The following is a 20,323-nucleotide window of genomic DNA, read 5'->3' as shown; positions in this document are numbered from 1 at the left end:
CAAACTTACTGTCACACTACTAACTCAATTGTCTGTTTGGCTTTCCCCTATATGTACCCTCTAAACAATAAGTAATGTCAATCATAAAATAACCTTTCTGCTGTTGTTGCCATTTATTTTTAGGTGTTATTTTTAAGCTTCCTTCTAACAGAAGCCAACACAGAGGCTATGACTCTGAAGATGTCTCTCTTCCTCCTGTCATAAAATATACCATCCGCATGAGTCTCAAGACCTCGCAGACAACAAGAAGCATAAGAACCAAGATTTGGGCCCCGGGGCCACATAATTCTCCATCACACAACCAGATCTATGGCAGGGCTTTTGTTTACTTACAGGATAATATTGAAAGGGCAATCATTGAATTGCAGACTGGAAGGAACTCCCAGGAAATAGCAGTCCAAGTCCAAGCAATTCCTTATCCCTGCTACATGAAAGACAAGTAAGTCTGTGCACTTCTCGCCCTTGTTAATAATCAACCATTTCTTCGAGAACTCATTTCTGCCTATTCAATCACGTGTGTCAAGTGAAAAGGATCACATTCATCAAACCTTTGTCAAATGTGTGTTCCCAGGAAAGGGTCCACAGTATAGAACCCTGCTCTAACATAGCGGCTCATCATTACCAAAATAATTGGAATATTCTTACCAAATGACTTGTGTTGTCTTTGTCATAACGTTTAGTTTTCCAAGGACGTTGGTGCCAGAATTTGGAGAATTGATCTCCAGACTTGAGTGCATCATTGCATGATTTCGTTGTGATCCCTTCTCTGCTGTTCTTACCTTTCTCTAGTCAAATGAGGGCGTTAAACAAGATTCATATTTAATTAAAAATCTGTGAGTGCATTTTAAGGAAACATTTGATGGAACACATCATTGATCAATCTCTAAGATAAATATTGTGTTATCTAAAACTGTGTTATGTACTATCAGTCCCCTTGCTAGGACTCTTTATCTAAAGTGGTTTTGCTAAATGAACAAGAAATGTAAAGGTCATGCTTTTAGACAATTGAATTTGAATGTTCAATAAATCTCCCAGTCAGGTAGCACTGAATGGCTCCTCCATTGTGACCATGGTAAAAATCCATAATCAATCAATCGATCAGTCAATCAATCAATCATAAATAAGTTTGGAGGACTTTTTTTTTTTTAAGAACTGGGGAATACTTCTTTTTTTTTTTTTTTTAAGATTTTATTGGAGAAGGGGAACAAGACTTTATTGGGGAACAGTGTGTTCTTCCAGGCTTTTTTTCCAAGTCAAGTTGTTGTCCTTTCAGTCTTAGTTGTGGAGGGCGCAGCTCAGCTCCAGGTCCAGTTGCTGTTTCTAGTTGCAGGGGGCACAGCCCACCATCCCTTGCGGGAGTCAAACTGGCAACCTTGTGGTTGAGAGGATGCGCTCCAACCAACTGAGCCATCTGGGAGCTCAGCGGCAGCTCAGCTCAAGGTGCTGTGTTCAACCTTAGTAGCAGGGGGCGCTGCCCACCATCCCTTGCGGGACTCGAGGAGTTGAACTGGCAACCTTGTGGTTGAGAGCACACTGGCCCATGTGGGAATCGAACCGGCAGCCTTCGGAGTTAGGAGCATGGAGCTCTAACCACCTGAGCCACCGGGCCGGCCCCTGGAGGACTTTTTAAAGCTCATCCTCCTACACAAAATCTTGAGGCTGAATATTACTTTAAAGGAATTCTACTCGTTATTCAGTCCAGTTATTAAAGTTTATATAAAATTCAGATGCTTCTGGATGCTTTTTCTTTTTCTTTTTCTCTCTATTGGTGCTTCTGTCTCCCCTGGCTGCTTCAAGAGCTATAGAGGAGATGAGGTTATGTAACCCTTTGTGCAGCAATGATACAGGCAGACAGGCAAGGATCTCTTCAGTGGGTTGTCAAGGTGAGCTGCTTATTGGGGAGGACTGTTAGAACTTTGCAGCCTGAACCATGTGTGAACTGCAATGGTCCTTGCAGTAACATGATAACCTAGGGGTTCAAGTAAATGAAAATTCTCATCTATTTTCCTGCTCACATTTTTTCCCCTTGTAAATTTTGGTACCTGGATGTTTCTTTTAAGAATACAAATAAATGTACTCTGAGTTCTTTTTAGGAGTACGATCATAATGCCTTATATAAACATGTAAACTCTTTGCTGCATAGTAAGTGTTTTCACATATAGTGTTTCATTTGTTCCACTCAACAACCTCCTAAGGTAAATGGGAGCAGGTATTATGAGCCATACTTTTCAGATGAAAAAAACTACAATTCAGAAAGGTTAAGTAATGTGTCCAAAGTTGTACAGCTGGTACCACACTGGCCCTTTGATTACAAGACCAGAATTTTCTCCTTTATCCTATACCAAACCTAAAGTACCCAATCACTTGGAAGAAACATTACAGGGGATTTGTTATTAATGAACAAGGAAGGGCTTTTGCCTAATTCTAGAGCCAGAAACAGCATCAAGGCTGGACCTGAATCAAGAAAAATTCATTAAGTAAATATTCTTTAAGTGCCTACCCATGCCAGACAGTTTCCCAGGGACCAAAAAAATTGGATATGGCCCCAACTTTCATTCCTCCCCCACAAGAAACCCCTCACATCTCTGATGGTAATACACATCTGATGCTAAAGTGAGAATGAATGATGATGATGTCATGTTCCATTAATATTTGCATTTTTCATGGAGAACTTAAAGGTAATCCCTTAGCCTTACGATTAAAAAGGAAATGGCTTTGGGAAACTTTCTCTAAGTAAAAGCTTCAGTGGAGCTTACTATGCAAGGCAATCAATTTAGAGTTTATCTCACTGAAAACTATTCATTTACCTTAGCCCATAGAAAGGTGGCTAATGTAGAAAACCATAGGTCTTAAAGTCTGGTCCCTGGCCCAGCAGAATCAGCATCACCTGGGTAATTGTTTAAAATGCAAATTCCTTACCCCACCCCAGATATAATAAATCAGAAGCTTATGAGTAGGGCTCAGAAATCTGTGTTTTAATAAGCCCCATAGGTGATATTCAGAGCATGCTCAACTTTGAGAAACACTGCATTTGAACGTTCAGGTATGATGAGGAGGCCACGCAGGAATATATTCAGGTCCTGATGAAGTCTTCCAGTGAACCTCTAGTTAGCATATTACCAGAGAAGACACTTCTATACTGTTAATGAAACATCTCCTGGAGCATTATTTGAGGAATATAAGTTCTTTGGCTGCATATTAAAATGAATGCTTTTAGTTTTATTGGATTTTATTTGGGGAAATTTAGTTTAATAATCACTGTGAGCTTCCAAAGAGTAGATAAATACAGTAATTTGGGAAGATATAGCTTTTACCTAGATAAACCAATTATCATCTAATTCTAAATCTGCCTTGTTAGATAAGAATTTAGTTTAGGCAGAAGGATTTTGAGCCTTGCAATTATATCTGTGTAATAATTATTTTCCTGGACAGGACATACTCAAACATACTTTAAATGATATGGCAATTTTATCTAACAATCCAGAGCTGTTTTTCATTCTTGCAGCATTACAGCAAGAAAATCTGGGTCCACTGTTAAGTCAGCTTCACACTTCATAAATAAAGGAGTAATAATGATTATTCTCAATTGCAAATTGGGAGTATGATATCAGTGTAAGGAGGAATGTGTTCTTTATATACTACAGTCTGCAAGTATGACATTCATTTTGGTCACTGGATTTGTTTGTTTGTTTGTTTTTGTTTTTTCACAGCTTCCTAACCAGTGTCTCTTATTCTCTTCCAATTGTGCTCATGGTTGCCTGGGTTGTATTTATAGCTGCATTTGTAAAAAAGCTTGTTTATGAGAAAGACCTCCGGCTTCATGAGGTATGTTAAGAATCTCTCCTTATTATGAAAAAGTTATAATTGTGTAATAATTAATTACTATGATTTTCATCATGCCTATTCGAACTCAGAAAGCCTGGGCCATATCTTGTGAATTAGAAAAATACTTTATGCATCATAAAGGCAACTGATAAGATGGTATTTTGCTTTCCCAAAAAATTACATAGAAGTTATTTTCTAAGTGCTTGTGAGCTTCTGAATAAAATATTCTGAATAACTTATAGATAATAATTTATATATAATAATAAAATATTCTCAATAATTCTGAATAAAGTCTAAGTATGATTTAGGATCGTAAGAGTAATTTTTGCCCACGACATTAGCTATAGCAGTTAGGATCGATCAGAGGAAGTTTAAATAATACAAATAGTACTATTAAAGCAAAAAGATTGTTGTATGGTAACTAGATGAGTCCCAATACAGATATAAATATAGATATAGAGTTGACCCTGTATAATGAATGCGTGGATTAGGGGCACCAACCCCTATGCAATTGAAAATCTGTGTATAACTTTTGACTCCCCCAAAACTTCAGTCATCCCTTGGTATCTACGGGGGATTGGTTCCAGGGTCCCAGCAGTTACCAAAATCCGTAGATGCTCAAGTGCCTTATATAAAAGGGTATATATGAATGCATACAGTCAGCCCTCCACATACCAGAGTCCTATCCATGGACCAAAACCACTGTTTTTGATCTACAATAGATTGAATCCTAGGATGTGAAACAGAGGGCTGACTGTATATTTATTGAAAAAACTTTGCATGTTAGTGGACCCATCGTGTTCAAACAGGTATTGTTCAAGGGTCAACTGTAGATACACAGCTAGACGTAGACATAGACATAGACATAGACAGACAGACATAGACATAGACAGACAGACATAGACAAACATAGACAGACAAAGACATATATAGAAATAGTCAGAGACATAGACAGACATAGACAGACATAAATATAGACATAGACATAGATATAGACAGACATAGACATAGACAGGCAGACATAAACATAGACAGACAGACACAGCCATAGGCATATGGCTTGTTTCAGCTCTCAAGAAACAAATTCTCTTCCCGGTGTACCTTGTCTCCTTCAATTACCATCTCGTCTATCTCACACTGACTTGTGCTTTATAGACTAAGAATTTCATGGTATGGTACTGATTAGGTTAATAATATCACAGTGGAAGACAGGATCTAGGATGTAAAGCACTATCTCTTTAGCATATTCTTCATCATTATCCCCAAATCCAAACTCTCTTACTTCTTTTGAGAATTTATGAAAAAGCACTGTGTGAATTTTGGATTGTATTGGAATAGAAATTATTTTATCTGTTCATCCTGTAATGAGTCCATTCTTATACTCATGGCTGGAAAGAAAGTGAAAACATTTCAAAACTGGGGCACAATAACTATTGCAAGGCCTGGCTGACAATCTGAAATAATGAGGTTAGAGTAACCTGCTAATTCACTTATACTTTTCAGATTTACATTGTCAATGCTTCTAGGCAATTGACTATGTCTCCTTACAAGTTATAAATCACTGCTTCATATTTTTATTAGTTCAGCATCAGCCTCACAGGTTTGTCCTAAAGTTCGAACCTGAACTTCTTACCTTTTCTGTTTGAATTCTGGTTGATCTTCACAGCTGAAACATACATTTTTATATTTCAGTTACAATTTGTTAAACTTCTTATCAACTGGTTCGAAGCCTGTTGTATTCAAGACTTGTGCAATGGTTTTTAAATTTCAATTTAGAGACTTGAATCCATGCCCTGAACCACAATTTTGATTGCAAACTCCTACTTCATATTTTTCTTTCAGGCATCTGGTACTCAGAAGTGAATCTTTACAAATTAAAGGAAAATTTTGAAGTAGAAAACCGTGATAAACACTAAGTCATTTTCTACTTCAAAATAAATACCTACTTTAAAAATATTGTTTGTGGTAGAAACACGCAGTAAATATGTGTGTATATATACACATGCACATGACATATATAATATACACATATATGTATATAATATATACTTATGAGATACACACACAGTGTATTATTTTGTGTTTGAAGATTACAGTTTCTAAGTGCGTCTGTGTATGTCACCAATTATTATGAAAGCATAATGAAGAGCCATTTCTCAATTGGATACATGAAAGGCATTTTTAATGAGGAATCAATTTCTGTTTGGTAGCTCTGTGTCTTCATTTTTCAAGCATCCACTTTCTAAATGTAGCCACCTGATCCTGGGGGTCAAAGTCATAGGATAAAGGCTCACTCAACTTGGAAGCAGAGAATCAGGCTTCGAATCTTCAGTTTCATATTCACTTGGGCCCAATCCCTTAAACTTTCTGAGTGTTATGATCAAGACTTCACTCAGCACTGTATTTCCAGAAGGTAGCTCTTTCATTGCCAGAGCAGAGGAGACATTCGATCACACATCTTTTATCAGTTGCAAGATAATGATTTTTTTCTTCACCTTTTAAAGCCTCTGAAATGGGATGCATTTGATAGGGTGTCATAATGTATTTGGCAGTGATTTTTCTTTCTTGGTTGCATGTAAAATAATGGTACATCTCAAAAATCAGTAGTATCCTAAATTCAAAGGAACATGGTTTATTTGTGAGATGAATGAAAGCAGGTGTGGAATGAATAGAATAGTCCCAGTGCCTCCTGCTCGGCCTCCCTTCCCTGCTCACACTTCTAAACTAACTTCCTCCCTTGTAAAGATGAAAAAGCTGAGTCCAGAAAGTGAGAGGGGACTTGTTGAAAATTATGGAGCCTGTTAATGGTAGAACTGGAGCTAGAACTCAAGTGTCTTGACTTCCAATCAATCCTTTTTCGTATCATAGCTACCTTCCCTCTCATAATCTTATTTTAGTAGCATGGACTCATAAGGACTTTTGAAGAGGTTGAGAGATAATCTCATAGGTTACATGAGATTCAAAATCACTTTTTAATGCTATTTTTTTATATTCTGTTAAAGTCTAAAGCTACCTAATTCTCATTAAAGCTACTTCCTTCTCATTACAAATTAGATCAACAAGGTAAAAAACAAAACAAACAAAACCCCCAAAACAACTTTTTTCTTCTGTAATTATTCTCCAACTGGGCAAGAAAACCAAGTTAGTTGTTATTTCAATGAAACCATTAGTTTAAAAAAAATTTTTTAAAAATTAGTTTCAGGTGCACAAAACAATGCAATAGTTAGACATTTATCATTTACATCCCTCACACAGTGACACCCCCCCCATCCACTACCCTTCTCACATCGCACACAGCCATTACATTTCCACTGTCTCTATTCCTAATGCTGTACTCTGCTACAGATATATATATCTGTAGTTGACATTCATTATTGTTCAGCTTCAGCTTCAGGTGTACAGTTCAGCGATCAGGCATCTACATCATCCCTGAGGTGGTCTCTCTAATGAGACAAGTGTCCAACGGATACCCTACAAAATCTTTACAACATTATTGATTATATTCCCCAAACTGTCTTTCATATCCCCATGGCAATATTGTGGTTACTGACTATGCTTTCTAATCACCTCACCTTCTCCCTTTTCCCCACCTCCCCTCCCATCTAGCAACCCTCAGTTTTTCCTCTATGAAACCACTAATTTTTGACCTTGTTATGGTATCACTCCTATGAATTCCTTTAACTTGCTGAAGAAATTAGGATAAATATTAATGACAAATAAGATTACTGATGAAATTAAACCTGTAGTTTTTAAAAATATATATTTCAAAATGCCTTTCAATTGGGTTTTGTTCTGCATTCCTTGCTTTTAAAAATTAAAATATTAAAGCTTTACAAAAGCTGCTTTTTATAACACAGGAAGGGTACTTTTTCACATTATTTTCTTGATTTATGGGTTACTTTCATCTATTTGGTCTAATATAAGTCATTTATGGGGATTTCAGTACTTACATTCATTTAGCTGGAGACAAAATTTTGGAGTTGTTGTTTATCAGTTTAGACAGGTAACCTAAAATATCTGTGTGCTGCAGAGATGTTACCAAGAATGATGCAAGGATTCTTAGTCCTTTGGTGCTTCACTTTAGACTATTTGTTGTGCTTTCTTAATATACACTATCCATCCTACTAGTGAGAATTTGGAACACTCCAAGTAATGATCACAACATCCTTTATATCTTACTAAAAAACAACTTAAATGTCTATTGTTAAGAAAATTTTTTAAATTGAGGTAGAAAATGTTATTATTATTCCTTACAAATTAATGCTTGACATTGTTGTTGAATTGAATGAAGACATTGCTATCAAGTAAATATATAAATATTTGTAATTTCTTTTTTGGATAGCGTTAATGTCAATCCCTGGGTACAAGCTTCTCTTGAGTATGGCAACACATTTCTGCCAAATCTTACGGAATCTCTTTCTTCTCATTGTTTTCTGCCATAAAGTTTGTCCAGGACAGACTTTAGCCACTGTCCAGAGGGGTTTTCCTTGAGCAACAGGGTAGCAGGTATTTATGAATTGCTCTGGCAGGTTTGGAGGTTTGAGACATGTGACTGAGATTGCAAAGCTGGCACCTGACATCTGTCACTTTGAGAAGGAACTAACAGCATCCAAGAAAGCATAGCGTTGCTGTGGGCCATCTTCCATCAGCAAGTTTGGTCTTGTTTATTATAACAAAGTTGGCAGTGAATCTGGATAATTTATGGATGACTTACATGCTCTCATTGCTCTTACTCTTTATGCATAACAGCTGTTCTCCTCATGGCATAAAATCCAAAAGTTTAACACTGATGTTTCATGCTAGAATGTTAAGTAGTGAATATTTTTGGAAGCACCTAACTCAATTTGTTTCAATCAAAGGTGATAATCAGTCTCCAACTTTCACCAGCTCTTGGGAATAGAGATCTGATCACGAATCTAAAAAATTTCAAAATTACAGTGATCAATAGCTTTAGTCCTGGTCTTTGGATTTGTCGAATTATCTTTCAACAAGGTTATGAATAGAGGATTTTCTAAACACACACACACACACACACACACACACACACACACACATGTATAATGCAGCTATCAATTGTCGGGAAAGGAAAACACATGTATACTCATGAAGTCAGTTTTATTTTAAGTCCTTGGTAGTTTTCTGGATATTTTATATCCATTTTGTGAAATATATTCATTATCCCTACTGACATACTTTGGGATGAATAATTTTTTGTGTAGGTTACATGAACTTGGGTGGTGAATATCAGCTTCGGAGTAGATATGTTTGTTCATAGCTCCTCATTTAATTCTATTCAAATAGGCAGAAACTCAATAAAAACCTCAAAATACAAATAGCATGAAAGATAAATATAAAGCTAATATATGATGATCATATTTGAATAGGTGAGTATCTCTGAATTGTTGTCATGAAATATGACACACAAACTTTCTCACATGGCTTGGGGTGCAGGGAAAGAATTTCTAAAATAAGTTGTGTGATGTCTTTTTTTCACATCAAAATGTAACTATGTTTTCAATGATAGATAAGTAGCAATTGGAGGAAACTTCCATACTGACTCTTTGCTCCATGATGTTTTTTTAACTTTGATCCCGACTTTCACTCCTATGGAAACAATAGATTGAGTCTTTACAACCAAGGCTGATAGGGTCTAGGAGGAGAGAGGCAATAGGAAGAAACGAAGGTAGGAAAGGGCAAAGATCTTTAAGAGGAAAAGTCAGAGGCTTTCTCGGTGGTGATTAGTGTAAGGCCCATAGCTTAAACTGTTGGCAGTGAGGTAGCTGTTTCCATGGTAACAACCAGAGCAGCAGAGTTATCAAAATGTGACAAGTTACAAAGGCAGAAAGTAAAATTCACTGTTTTGCTTGTAGAGCAGAAGATCCAGCCCTTTTCCTATTTTTTTCCTAGACAAGTTAGTTTAAGAAGATGGGGATTAAAAAGTTAGTGGAACATTTGTTTTGTTCTCTTTTAATGAAGCATTGGATTCATAAGCTTAATTTTAATCATGAATTGATACCCAGGTTCCCCCAAAGTACCACATGTCACCAAATTCAAGACAACAAAGGTCCAGGGGACTTTCAGAATCCTTTGAGTTAATGTATAAACACATCACACTGGTCTGTTTTTCTACCTTGGTGAAATGCTTTGGCCTCTAGGAGTATTACTGAACTGACTTATCAAAGCATCTCAACTGAGAAAGACAAATAGATCATGTATGATACATGAGTTCATTTTGAGTGTATGAATGTCTTTTGGAAAACAAATATGATAAACCTGACTTAGACTGCCGGTGATTTTAAGGATGGAGAAAGTGTGGCAAAGGGCAGAAAGTATCCCTTTAAAGTTGCCATGTTTTAAACTTTTAGGAATCAGGTCTGTTCTAGTTCTCCCAGCAACATGAATATTGATTGCTTAGTACAAACAAAATATGTAGTTTTATTATTTAAGTCCCTATGTTGAATTTGAAATAAACCATGTTTTTTCACCAGCTGGAAATATTCATTCCACACAAATGTCAAATGCATGTTGTAAAATTCTGTGGGGATACCATAAATTCTGATGATCTACTCTAATTTGATCTGGAGACATCAGTTAGATACCAGTTATAAACTGAAATTATAAAAGAAGCTCACCATCCAAATCATTCATTATTTCATTAAATTGGGGCACTGTGGGAGCATACAATCTAAGATGAGTTGGAATAAATGGTCATACTAATTTCACATAGCAAGCATGGACAGATACTTGATTTATGAAAATCATTAAGATGCCTAGGTCCATACTATATGTGAAGAATCTCAAGGGCATTTTGGCATGGTGCAGGAATAATTGTTAGTGGAGAAGGTATCAGCTTAAGCAGCAGCTAACACTTTTTCTTTTTCACAGTACATGAAGATGATGGGTGTGAACTCCTGCAGTCACTTTTTTGCCTGGCTTATCGAGAGTGTTGGATTTTTACTGGTGACCATTGTCATCCTCATCATTATACTCAAGTTCGGCAATATTCTTCCTAAGACAGACGGGTTCATTTTATTCCTGTATTTTTCGGACTACAGCTTCTCAGTTATTGCCATGAGCTATCTCATCAGTGTCTTTTTTAACAGCACCAACATTGCAGCTCTGATCGGAAGCCTCATCTACATCATTGCTTTTTTCCCATTTATTGTTCTGGTTACAATTGAGGATGAGTTGAGCTATGTAGTAAAAGTATTCATGGTGAGTCAACTGGTCACAACGGAATGGCCAGTGTGTGAGAAAAATGGACGCTTTTTGTTTTTAGACTCTCAAACTGAAAGTACACTTATCTAAATGTAGACGTTTAGTGATTGCAAAATAAGCTTAACTGTCCTAATGATAGTCAGTTTTTCTACATCACTGTATACCATTGTATACAAGTACAAGACTATGAAAAGGAAACATTTTCCCTGCAGTTTCTAAAACCATAATAGGTGATGCTGTTAATAGTTCCTGAAGAAAGTGGTAGTTAAATGTAATATATCACATTTTAAAGATCATCAAGAATTCTGACTTCTCTCTGGTCCAATTCCTTAAATGTCTTAAAGCCTATATTACTGGAATTATTCTCATATGTGAATAATTGTCATGGTTTTCATGACATACGATATAACTTACAGGCATAAAAATAAATGCACTGACAGCATATAATCAATTTTGAATCCTTTTCTGCGTTTTAATTCAAAAGGATTAAGTTAATTTAAGAATTTTAATGAAAGCATTAAGATTATAAAATTTGGAAAGCAGAAGTAAACCTCATCATTGACTAAGTCATGTTAAAACTTTGCTTTTTATAAAAGAAATAGAAAGTGATAAGTAACTTTCATCTAACATTGACCACTTTGGATTTAAACACAATTTAAATGTTTAATTTGTTGCAGTAGTCAGTTTTTCAATCTACATTTTAGTATATTTTCTCAGAGCACTTCTATTACCTGAAATCAACTTATGAAGTAAAAACCTCTTTTGGCCCCTAACATTTCATTTGATTTTAGTGTTAACATTGCATTACTTTGTAATTACCTATTTTATACAGTACGGAGAAACATTTAATAAGTTCAGCTATGTATTTTGGGTTTCTGAAAAACCTTTTCCAAGTTACAATTTTCTTGCTTTTGTTTGTTGCTGTTCCCTCTCCTCTTCTTTCAGTTGTAGCGTCTTGGTAAGGGACCCTTGTATTTTTTTTTAAATATGATTTTATCTACATGTGTCCAAACCTTTAAGTATATTAAGATCCATCTGAGTAAAATGTGTGAAATCTACAAGAATGGTCACTCCCATTTGTTCTCTTCGCAGAGCCTGCTGTCGCCAACAGCATTTAGTTATGCAAGTCAATACATTGCGCGATACGAGGAGCAGGGCGTTGGTAGGCTCACTTTCTTTAAAATCGGGTTTTATCTTTGACAACTGCAGTCCATCTCACACAAGAATAAACGCATGTGTTCATTTTTTAGGTCTTCAGTGGGAAAATATGTACAGTTCTCCTGTTCAGGATGACACCACCTCATTTGGCTGGCTGTGCTGTCTAATTCTAGCTGATTCTTTCATTTATTTCCTTATTGCTTGGTACGTCAGGAATGTTTTCCCAGGTATGAACATGCTTCCTACAGACGCACGCTTTTTATGGTTTTCACCATTATAAGCTGGCTAATGTATGTTTTCTAATATTTGATTTACCGTATATAATTGCCAAAGAGAAATACTTAAATCTCAAAACTAACCCAACAATTTTCCAGGATGAGATAATACACTAGTGAGTTCCTTCTCTGATGTTTCTATAAAGGATGGAGTGAATTAAGAAAGCATGGAATCCAATCTTGCCAAATGGGATTATAAGGCAAAAACCAAATCTTCTGATTCTAAAGAGAATTTACCAAATTCTAATGGAAAATAACTACCTGTGTTCCCCATCCTATGTCTCAAGTGGTCATGATTTCTAACATGCTAGGGAGTTTTTCAACTAAGACATTAATATTTGTACATTTTTTTCTGATGCTGTAAGTGAATAAAAGAGTACTATTCTATGCATATGAAATTTCTATAAAAGACAAATCTGTAGAGACAGAAATAAGATCCCTGATTGCCTGGGAGTTGGGATGGGAGCAGGGCTTATCTAGAAATGGGCATGAGAGAACTTTTTAAAGTTATAGAAAATATTCTAATATGTGGATTGTGGTGATGCCTGCACAACTTTATGAATTTACTAAAAATCATCTTAACTCTATACTCACAATGAGTAAATTTGATGGTACAGAATTATACCCCAATGAAGCTGTTTAAAAAGGAAAAAATAAAAGAAAAACTATCTTTTTTACTTTACTTTGAAAACCAAGACCATTGTTTAGTTTTATGTAATATCAAAAAGAAAAGAAAGAAAGAAGAGAGACTACTGTCTGAAATTAGCTTCTGATGCTTAATGTTAACAATCAAATTATAGTTATTTTTCCTAATGCATTTTTATTACAGGTACATATGGCATGGCAGCCCCGTGGTATTTTCCAATCCTTCCTTCCTATTGGAAGGAGCGATTTGGATGCGCAGAGGTGAAGCACGAGAAAAGCAATGGCCTTATGTTTACTAATATCATGATGCAGAACACCAATCCATCTGCCAATAAAACAAGTAGGTCAACAACATGCATTATTATGAGAAAAGTGATATAAATTTTACATGACTAGTGATTTTAATTGTTTTTCTAAATGGCAACAGTATCCTTTTGGTTATGGATGAATATGTCTGCACATATATGTTTGGACTCTTATGGAGATTAAATTGTGGCTTTTTCTGGGCTATTAGCTCAGTTGGTTAGCATATGGGGCTAATTAGGCCAAGATTACAGATCCCTTTGTGGTCAAGTTAGACTCGCATGGAGAAAAATTTTTTCCTTTGCCACAGTATACACCCCTACCTTTAGCCATTTGTCACTAGTCATAAGGAGTAACCAAGTAACAAATATGGCATAACCCATAATTTGGCATAACCCATCATTGACACTGGACAAACAGTTTTAAAACTTATGTCTCACTGACATTGGGTGAATAATGTCATCTTTATAAAGGGAGGATGACCCATATAAGTGGTATTTTTGTCATGTCTGAAGGAGATGTAGAGATTAATTAATGAACTGGATTCTATAAACCACAGATCTGAGCTAGCCCTGCTACTATAAAATCACACCTTATAGTTGTTTTTTTCATAAGTTGATATCATTCTATCCAGTTAGAGAACTAAGCCTTAGGCTTGTTTTTTTTAATACTTGAGATCTGTTCAATAATACTGAATTCATTATAATGATACCAGATTCTGGAACTACTCTTTCTGACAGAGAAGGGTCATATAAACCTTAGAGAATGTAATTCCACATTCTCATTTATTCTTTAACCACCTGAGAAGGAAGCTGAAGGCTATAATAGATCATTTGTTTCTAGAATTAATTTTTACTTAGAGAGCTATATTTTTATATAGAAAAAGTCTAGCCCTAGCTGCATTTTCTTTCTTTGTGAGCTTATAACTCTTCTCTTGATTTCTCTCCAGGTCCTGATGGCATGTTTCCCTCCAACATTGAGCCTGAACCTAAAGATGTCACGGTTGGGGTTGCCCTGCATGGAGTCACAAAAATCTATGGCTCAAAAATTGCTGTTGATAACCTTAATCTGAACTTTTATGAAGGGCATATTACTTCATTGCTGGGTCCCAATGGAGCCGGGAAAACTACTACGATGTATGTTACTTTTCAATACTTACTGTCTCGGAAGCATATTGCTTACTATTTCCTTGCCTCTTTCACAAAAAGTAAAGTCATTACATCTCCCAGATGGATTAAGATGGCTCACGTTGCATACTATGGGATGGAGTCTAAATCAGAGATCAATCCCAAAACGTGAGCGCTAAGGCCAGATCAGGCCCACCAGTTAAGTTTATTTATTCTATCTAGTCTTGGTCCACTAAGTACTTCTTAAAAATTTTAATTCAGTACCAATATTTTAAAATAGGGAAGTTTTCTAATAAAAAACATATTCTTGGTATCTCTTAGATAAAAGGACATTTGACAACATTGAGTCTACAGGTTGGGACAACTGGCTGGGACTTATTAGTGATACTTCTCTTAAAGGGGGCGTCTGCTTTCTGGTTTATCCCTAGTCCCCACAATCCATACTACCTCACATGCCCAGTGTGTTGGACTTATTTGCATGTCTGTCTTGGCTCATGTACAACCTTGAGTTTACACACTCTGGTATAAACACACTCAGCCCCAGCTGCTCCCTCACAGGGAATCCTTGCTTTGATTCATAAAGAAGCAAAAGAATGACCAGCTATCAGATAAAAAAAGATAGGAGCACTACATGGTCTGTTTTTTTCTCACTCTTCACTGAACTAGCATTTTCCTGTGTTCTAATGGAAAAGAGATTCAAATATTTTTAAAGTGGCATTCTTTTGATTGATTGATTGATTCACTTCTAATGCTCCACATAGCTTAGCTGGGAGTTGCTGTTGGCACTCTAGCCCTTATTGGAAAATAATGTCAGTTGCTGGATATCCTGCCTGTTTACTGTCATCATGAATAAACTCAATGACTGCCAAAACACATTCAAATTAAACTTTTTTGTAAATAAAAAGGGGCAAAGAAAGGTCATGAAATGGGTGAACATGGAGCCACTCTGATTTACATGACCTGTTTAAATTCAGAGTTGGCTTTCCAGTGAGATGCAATGCTTAAAAGGCAAGATTTCTACCAAGCAATGAGAGGCCAATGAAGAAAAGAGATAGAGAAAGCTTATGAAGAGGTTGCAATTTTAGCTGAGACAGTCCCCATTTTATTTTTCTGAATATAAACCTTTACTATAGAGAATGAAATGTTATTTATATTTCAGTGTATTTTTATGGGAAGAATTGCATATTATATCAATTCCCTATTTAATCTTTAATTGTCATTGAAACTATATTAAGTGCAAGGCACTAGTTAGGAACTGAGACAGTATCTTAAGAAAATAGATCTTTTCCTGACTTCATGGAGCTTACATTTTAGTGAAGAAAATGGATATTAAATAATTGCCCCGTTTATTAGCCATCTGAAAGATGACAAGGAATTAGCTACGTGAGAATATTCTGGTCACAATGTGGAGAAAGGGACTGGAGATGGCCAACGAGCATGTAGGAAGTCAAGAGAAAAGCCTACAGCAGCAGTGCGGAAGTAGTGATGGCGGCTTACGCCACGGTGGTGCTGGGAAAATGGAAAGATGTGGGCAGAGTTATGAGACTAAGATAGGAGAAGGATACGAAAACAACTGGATTTGAGGCCAGTAACCACTGTATGGATTTACCATATGGGGAAGGGGTGACATGAGGACATGAGCTCGAGTGCAAAGATCATGGGTTCAGTTTTAAACAGGTTGAGTTCAAGGACCCTGTAAGACATTTCATGGAGAAGTGACGTTGCCTGCTGGATGTATAAAGCAAGCCTGGAACTGAGTGGTGAGGTCTGGGCTAGGGATGTAAATTTGAGACTTTACAATCTATGGAAACTATCTGATCATGAGGAAGTACATGGGTTTGCTGAAGGAGACAGTGCACTGACAGTGAAAAAGCCTTTCTGTCATTATTGCCACCACCACCATCTTCATTTTGTAGTGTTTCTGTAACACTCTAAATTATTAAAAGCTTAAAAGTAATTTTTGTTTTTTTAATCCCATTTAATACCATTTTATTTCATGATCTTGCCTGAGGAGATAGACTGTTAACATTTTTTTTCCTCTAACAACTGAGATATATTTGGTCCTAAAATCTAGCTTAAATGCTTGGTTCAACCTACTTTATCATTTCTTTATTTCCAGCTCCATGTTGACTGGACTCTTTGGGGCTTCAGCCGGTACCATCTTTGTTTATGGAAAAGATATCAAAACAGACTTGCACACTGTACGGAAGAACATGGGGGTCTGCATGCAACACGACGTTTTGTTTAGTTACCTCACTACCAAGGAACACCTTCTCTTATATGGCTCCATCAAAGTTCCTCATTGGACTAAAAAGCAGCTGCATGAGGAAGTAAAAAGGTCAGTTATGACACGAATGAGAATATGCATTGGTAACGCCTCTCAAAGACAAGTCAAGCTATGCCAATAATACCAATAGGAAATATTTTCTCACAAACCAATTGATTTTCAGTTTTTCTACTTTTCTGATATTGAATACATTTAATATCATTATCCTCACCAGCCAGTTATATAGGAATTGTTTAATTCTCTTCAACTCTGGCTCCCATATTGCCCCAAATCCTCTGTTTCTAATCTCCTTGATTACTGTATGGGTTCAAGCTTCCTACCTGGACTTCGAGGTTTTACTCTCCTGTATACACTCTACTCTTCAAAGAGCAGCCAGGGTGACCTTTTTAAACTGCAGATCAGCCCATGCCATCCCTGGGTTCAAAACCCTCTAACGGCTTCTCACCACACTCTGTGTGAAATTCAGTAATGACCTTATCCAAGTCTATGAGGCCCTACCTGACCTGCTCCCCAATCTCACTCCTGATTCATTTCCTTCTCCTCACCCCCATTCACTCTGCTCTAGGTACATTTGCCCAGTTGTACATTTGATTATGTTAGGCCTGCTCCAGCCTCAGAGCTTCTCAATTACTGCTCCCTCTACTTAGAGCAGCCTTTCCCAAATAACCATTTGACTTAGTCCTCCACTTTCTTGATCTCTGAAGACATGTCACATTCTCTGAGGAAACCACCAGATATAAAATAGATGCCTAAATAGAATGCCCAAGTAATACACATCTCATATACCCTGCTTTATTATTTTTTACATCTATCACCACTTGGCATATTATAAACTTAGAGAATATGTTTATTAACTGAATTTTCTCTATAGACCTCCTGATATACACACTCATAGTAGAAATAATCTCTATGGATAGAAACATTATCTGTTCACTTCTTTTCACCTAGCACCTAAAATACAGTCTGGCACTAAAAGGTCAGATACTCTAAAATATTTGTCAAATGAATGAATAAAATAATGAGCCATATATTCCTTTGTGTTGTTTCCTGAGCATTAATTTCATACCTCCAATTACATGACAAATAATAGAAAATTATGACATGAATTTTTAGTAGTTTATTGCACCTTGCTGAGCACATAATGGTTTCTTAGTGAAATTCTATCATTTAGGGTACTTATTATATTTTTCCAATATTCACTTGTTCTATCTGTAAAGAAAATAACCACTATACCTTATTTTTTGAAGGACTTTAAAAGATACTGGACTATATAGCCATCGTCATAAAAGAGTTGGAACGTTGTCAGGAGGAATGAAGAGGAAGCTATCCATATCCATAGCTCTCATTGGTGGATCAAGGGTGGTCATTTTGGATGAACCATCCACTGGAGTTGACCCATGTTCTCGCCGAAGTATATGGGATGTTATATCCAAGAACAAAACTGGTACGAGTACCTTCTTATAACTTCTTTACCCCACAGTCATAATTTTGCCTTCTGGGATACACACAGACTGAAGTCTTTCTGTTCACGATCTCCATGAAAGGTCTCAGATAGGCTCTTCCTTTTCTCAAGTCTTCTTTTCTCCCAGCTAAATTTCTGGGTCAATTAGTTAATATCAATATAGTGCCCACTGTGAACTGAGTGCTTACCTGGCCTTTTTGAGAGCATGTAAATCCAATAGCAGTTCCACATTCTGCCTAGAGGAGCTTAGAATCTAATTAGAGAAACCAAACATACACAAATGAAGATAAACTGAAAACAGACTAAATAAGTGCTAACGGGATGTAAAGCAAAGAGCAATCAGAGTGGAGTAGATTAATCAGAGAGGAATATTCAAAAATCTTTAAAATTACTGCTTCTTCATAGTGATGAAAGGAAGAGGGGAGGAAGAGATGGGGGGGAGAGAGAGAGAGAGAGAGAGAGAGAGAGAGAGAGAGACCCAAATATTTAGGAACACTCCTTCTAAAATTTTTCTTTGACCTTTTGGAAGCTCCTCTGGTCAGATTTTCTGTTAGCTCATAAAATGTGAGTCTTCTCATAAATCACAAGATTTGCTTGTGCTAACTTGTGTATCTTGGGAACTGTATTTTCCTTTTTCATTCTTGGTTGTTCGCCTCTGTATTTTCAAGCCAGAACAATCATTCTGTCCACGCACCACTTGGACGAAGCTGAAGTGCTGAGCGACCGCATTGCCTTCTTGGAGCAGGGTGGGTTGCGCTGCTGTGGCTCACCATTTTACCTCAAGGAAGCATTCGGGGATGGCTATCACCTCACACTCACCAAGAAAAAGGTTTGTAGGGGAGAAAATATACCGTATTATGGGGTCATAAGTTAATTTTGTGTGAAACGGAGGCAGGATCTCTCCAACTTTATTTGTTGCTAAAATTCACTACCAATATGCTAGCTTCGTGTTTCTCAAACGTGAGCGAGCATGAGAACTCCTGGAGGTCTTGGTCAACCAGACTTCTAGCCCCACCCCAAGAGGCTCTGATTCCATACATCTGGGATGGGGCTTCAGAATTTACCACATTTCTAACAAGGTCCCAGGTGATGCTGATGCTACTAGTCTGGGGTCACACATTAAGAACCAATGTGTGAGGTAAAAAGTGATTTAGAGCCTCAGGTTACTGAAGGAGGACCAGCCTTTTAGGTTCTGTAGCATTTCTGCCTGTAAGGCTAAAAAGTTAGATTTTCTGCTTTATCAAACAGTTTGGGGAATATAATCAATAATGTTGTAAAGATTTTGTAGGGTGTCAGATGGGCACTTGTCTTATTAGGGAGACCACTTCATGGACGGTGTAGATGCCTGACCACTGCAGTGTACACCTGAAGCTGAAGCTGAATAATAATGAATGTCAACTATAATTTAATATATACAATCACGGAATGTGGAGTACAGCATAGGGAATAGAGTCAATGGAATTGTAACAGCTATATACGATGTCAGAGGGGTAATAAATTGGGGGAGGGCAGTTATCACTTTGTGAGGGGTGTAAATGTCTAATTATTACATTGTTTTGTACACCTGACACTAATTTTTTTTAAAAAAAGAAGCAAATGAAGAAAAAATACCTTCACATATTCATTTTCTGATCAGTATTCCTCACATGGCAATGTGAAGACTACCTCAGACATACCAATGGTGGTTTTCTTTTACATCTTTTAAGAATGCTGACTAAGCATCTTTGTACCACCTAAAACAGAATATGATTTACCAAACTGTGCAAGGTGTCCATGCTGTTAGTCATATGACCACTGTCATTTCATTTTGACCACCATCATATATTTTCTGTCTAATCACCCTGATGTAATTTCCAAAATAAAAAAAAGTAGTGTATTGTTGTAGTCATTAATACAGTCAAAAAGTTTTGTATTAAGTGTGTATTATGCCTTATCATATATCCAAGACACTGTCCTAGGAATTGGGGATACTGCAGTAAATTGATGATATTAAAATCTCTGTCTTCATGAAGTTTATATTCTG

The 20,323-nt window shown here is 36.7% G+C and overlaps 1 protein-coding gene across 1 annotated transcript in view; it reads left to right on the top strand.

Annotated features, from left to right (window-relative positions):
* Positions 1–20,323, top strand: part of ABCA12 (ATP binding cassette subfamily A member 12) — a 164,114-nt gene that overhangs the window by 107,083 nt on the left and 36,708 nt on the right. Inside the window, exons 22-31 of the mRNA XM_019727083.2 lie at positions 124–439; positions 3,711–3,825; positions 10,711–11,040; positions 12,136–12,205; positions 12,294–12,428; positions 13,306–13,461; positions 14,374–14,560; positions 16,671–16,889; positions 18,086–18,282; positions 18,969–19,129. Of these exons, the coding sequence (XP_019582642.2) occupies positions 124–439; positions 3,711–3,825; positions 10,711–11,040; positions 12,136–12,205; positions 12,294–12,428; positions 13,306–13,461; positions 14,374–14,560; positions 16,671–16,889; positions 18,086–18,282; positions 18,969–19,129 (1,886 nt within the window). The remainder of the gene's footprint in view (positions 1–123; positions 440–3,710; positions 3,826–10,710; positions 11,041–12,135; positions 12,206–12,293; positions 12,429–13,305; positions 13,462–14,373; positions 14,561–16,670; positions 16,890–18,085; positions 18,283–18,968; positions 19,130–20,323) is intronic.

This window comes from Rhinolophus sinicus, linkage group LG01, assembly GCF_036562045.2.
Source record: "Rhinolophus sinicus isolate RSC01 linkage group LG01, ASM3656204v1, whole genome shotgun sequence".
NCBI lineage: Eukaryota > Metazoa > Chordata > Mammalia > Chiroptera > Rhinolophidae > Rhinolophus > Rhinolophus sinicus.
This window is presented reverse-complemented; position numbering and strand designations above follow the sequence as displayed.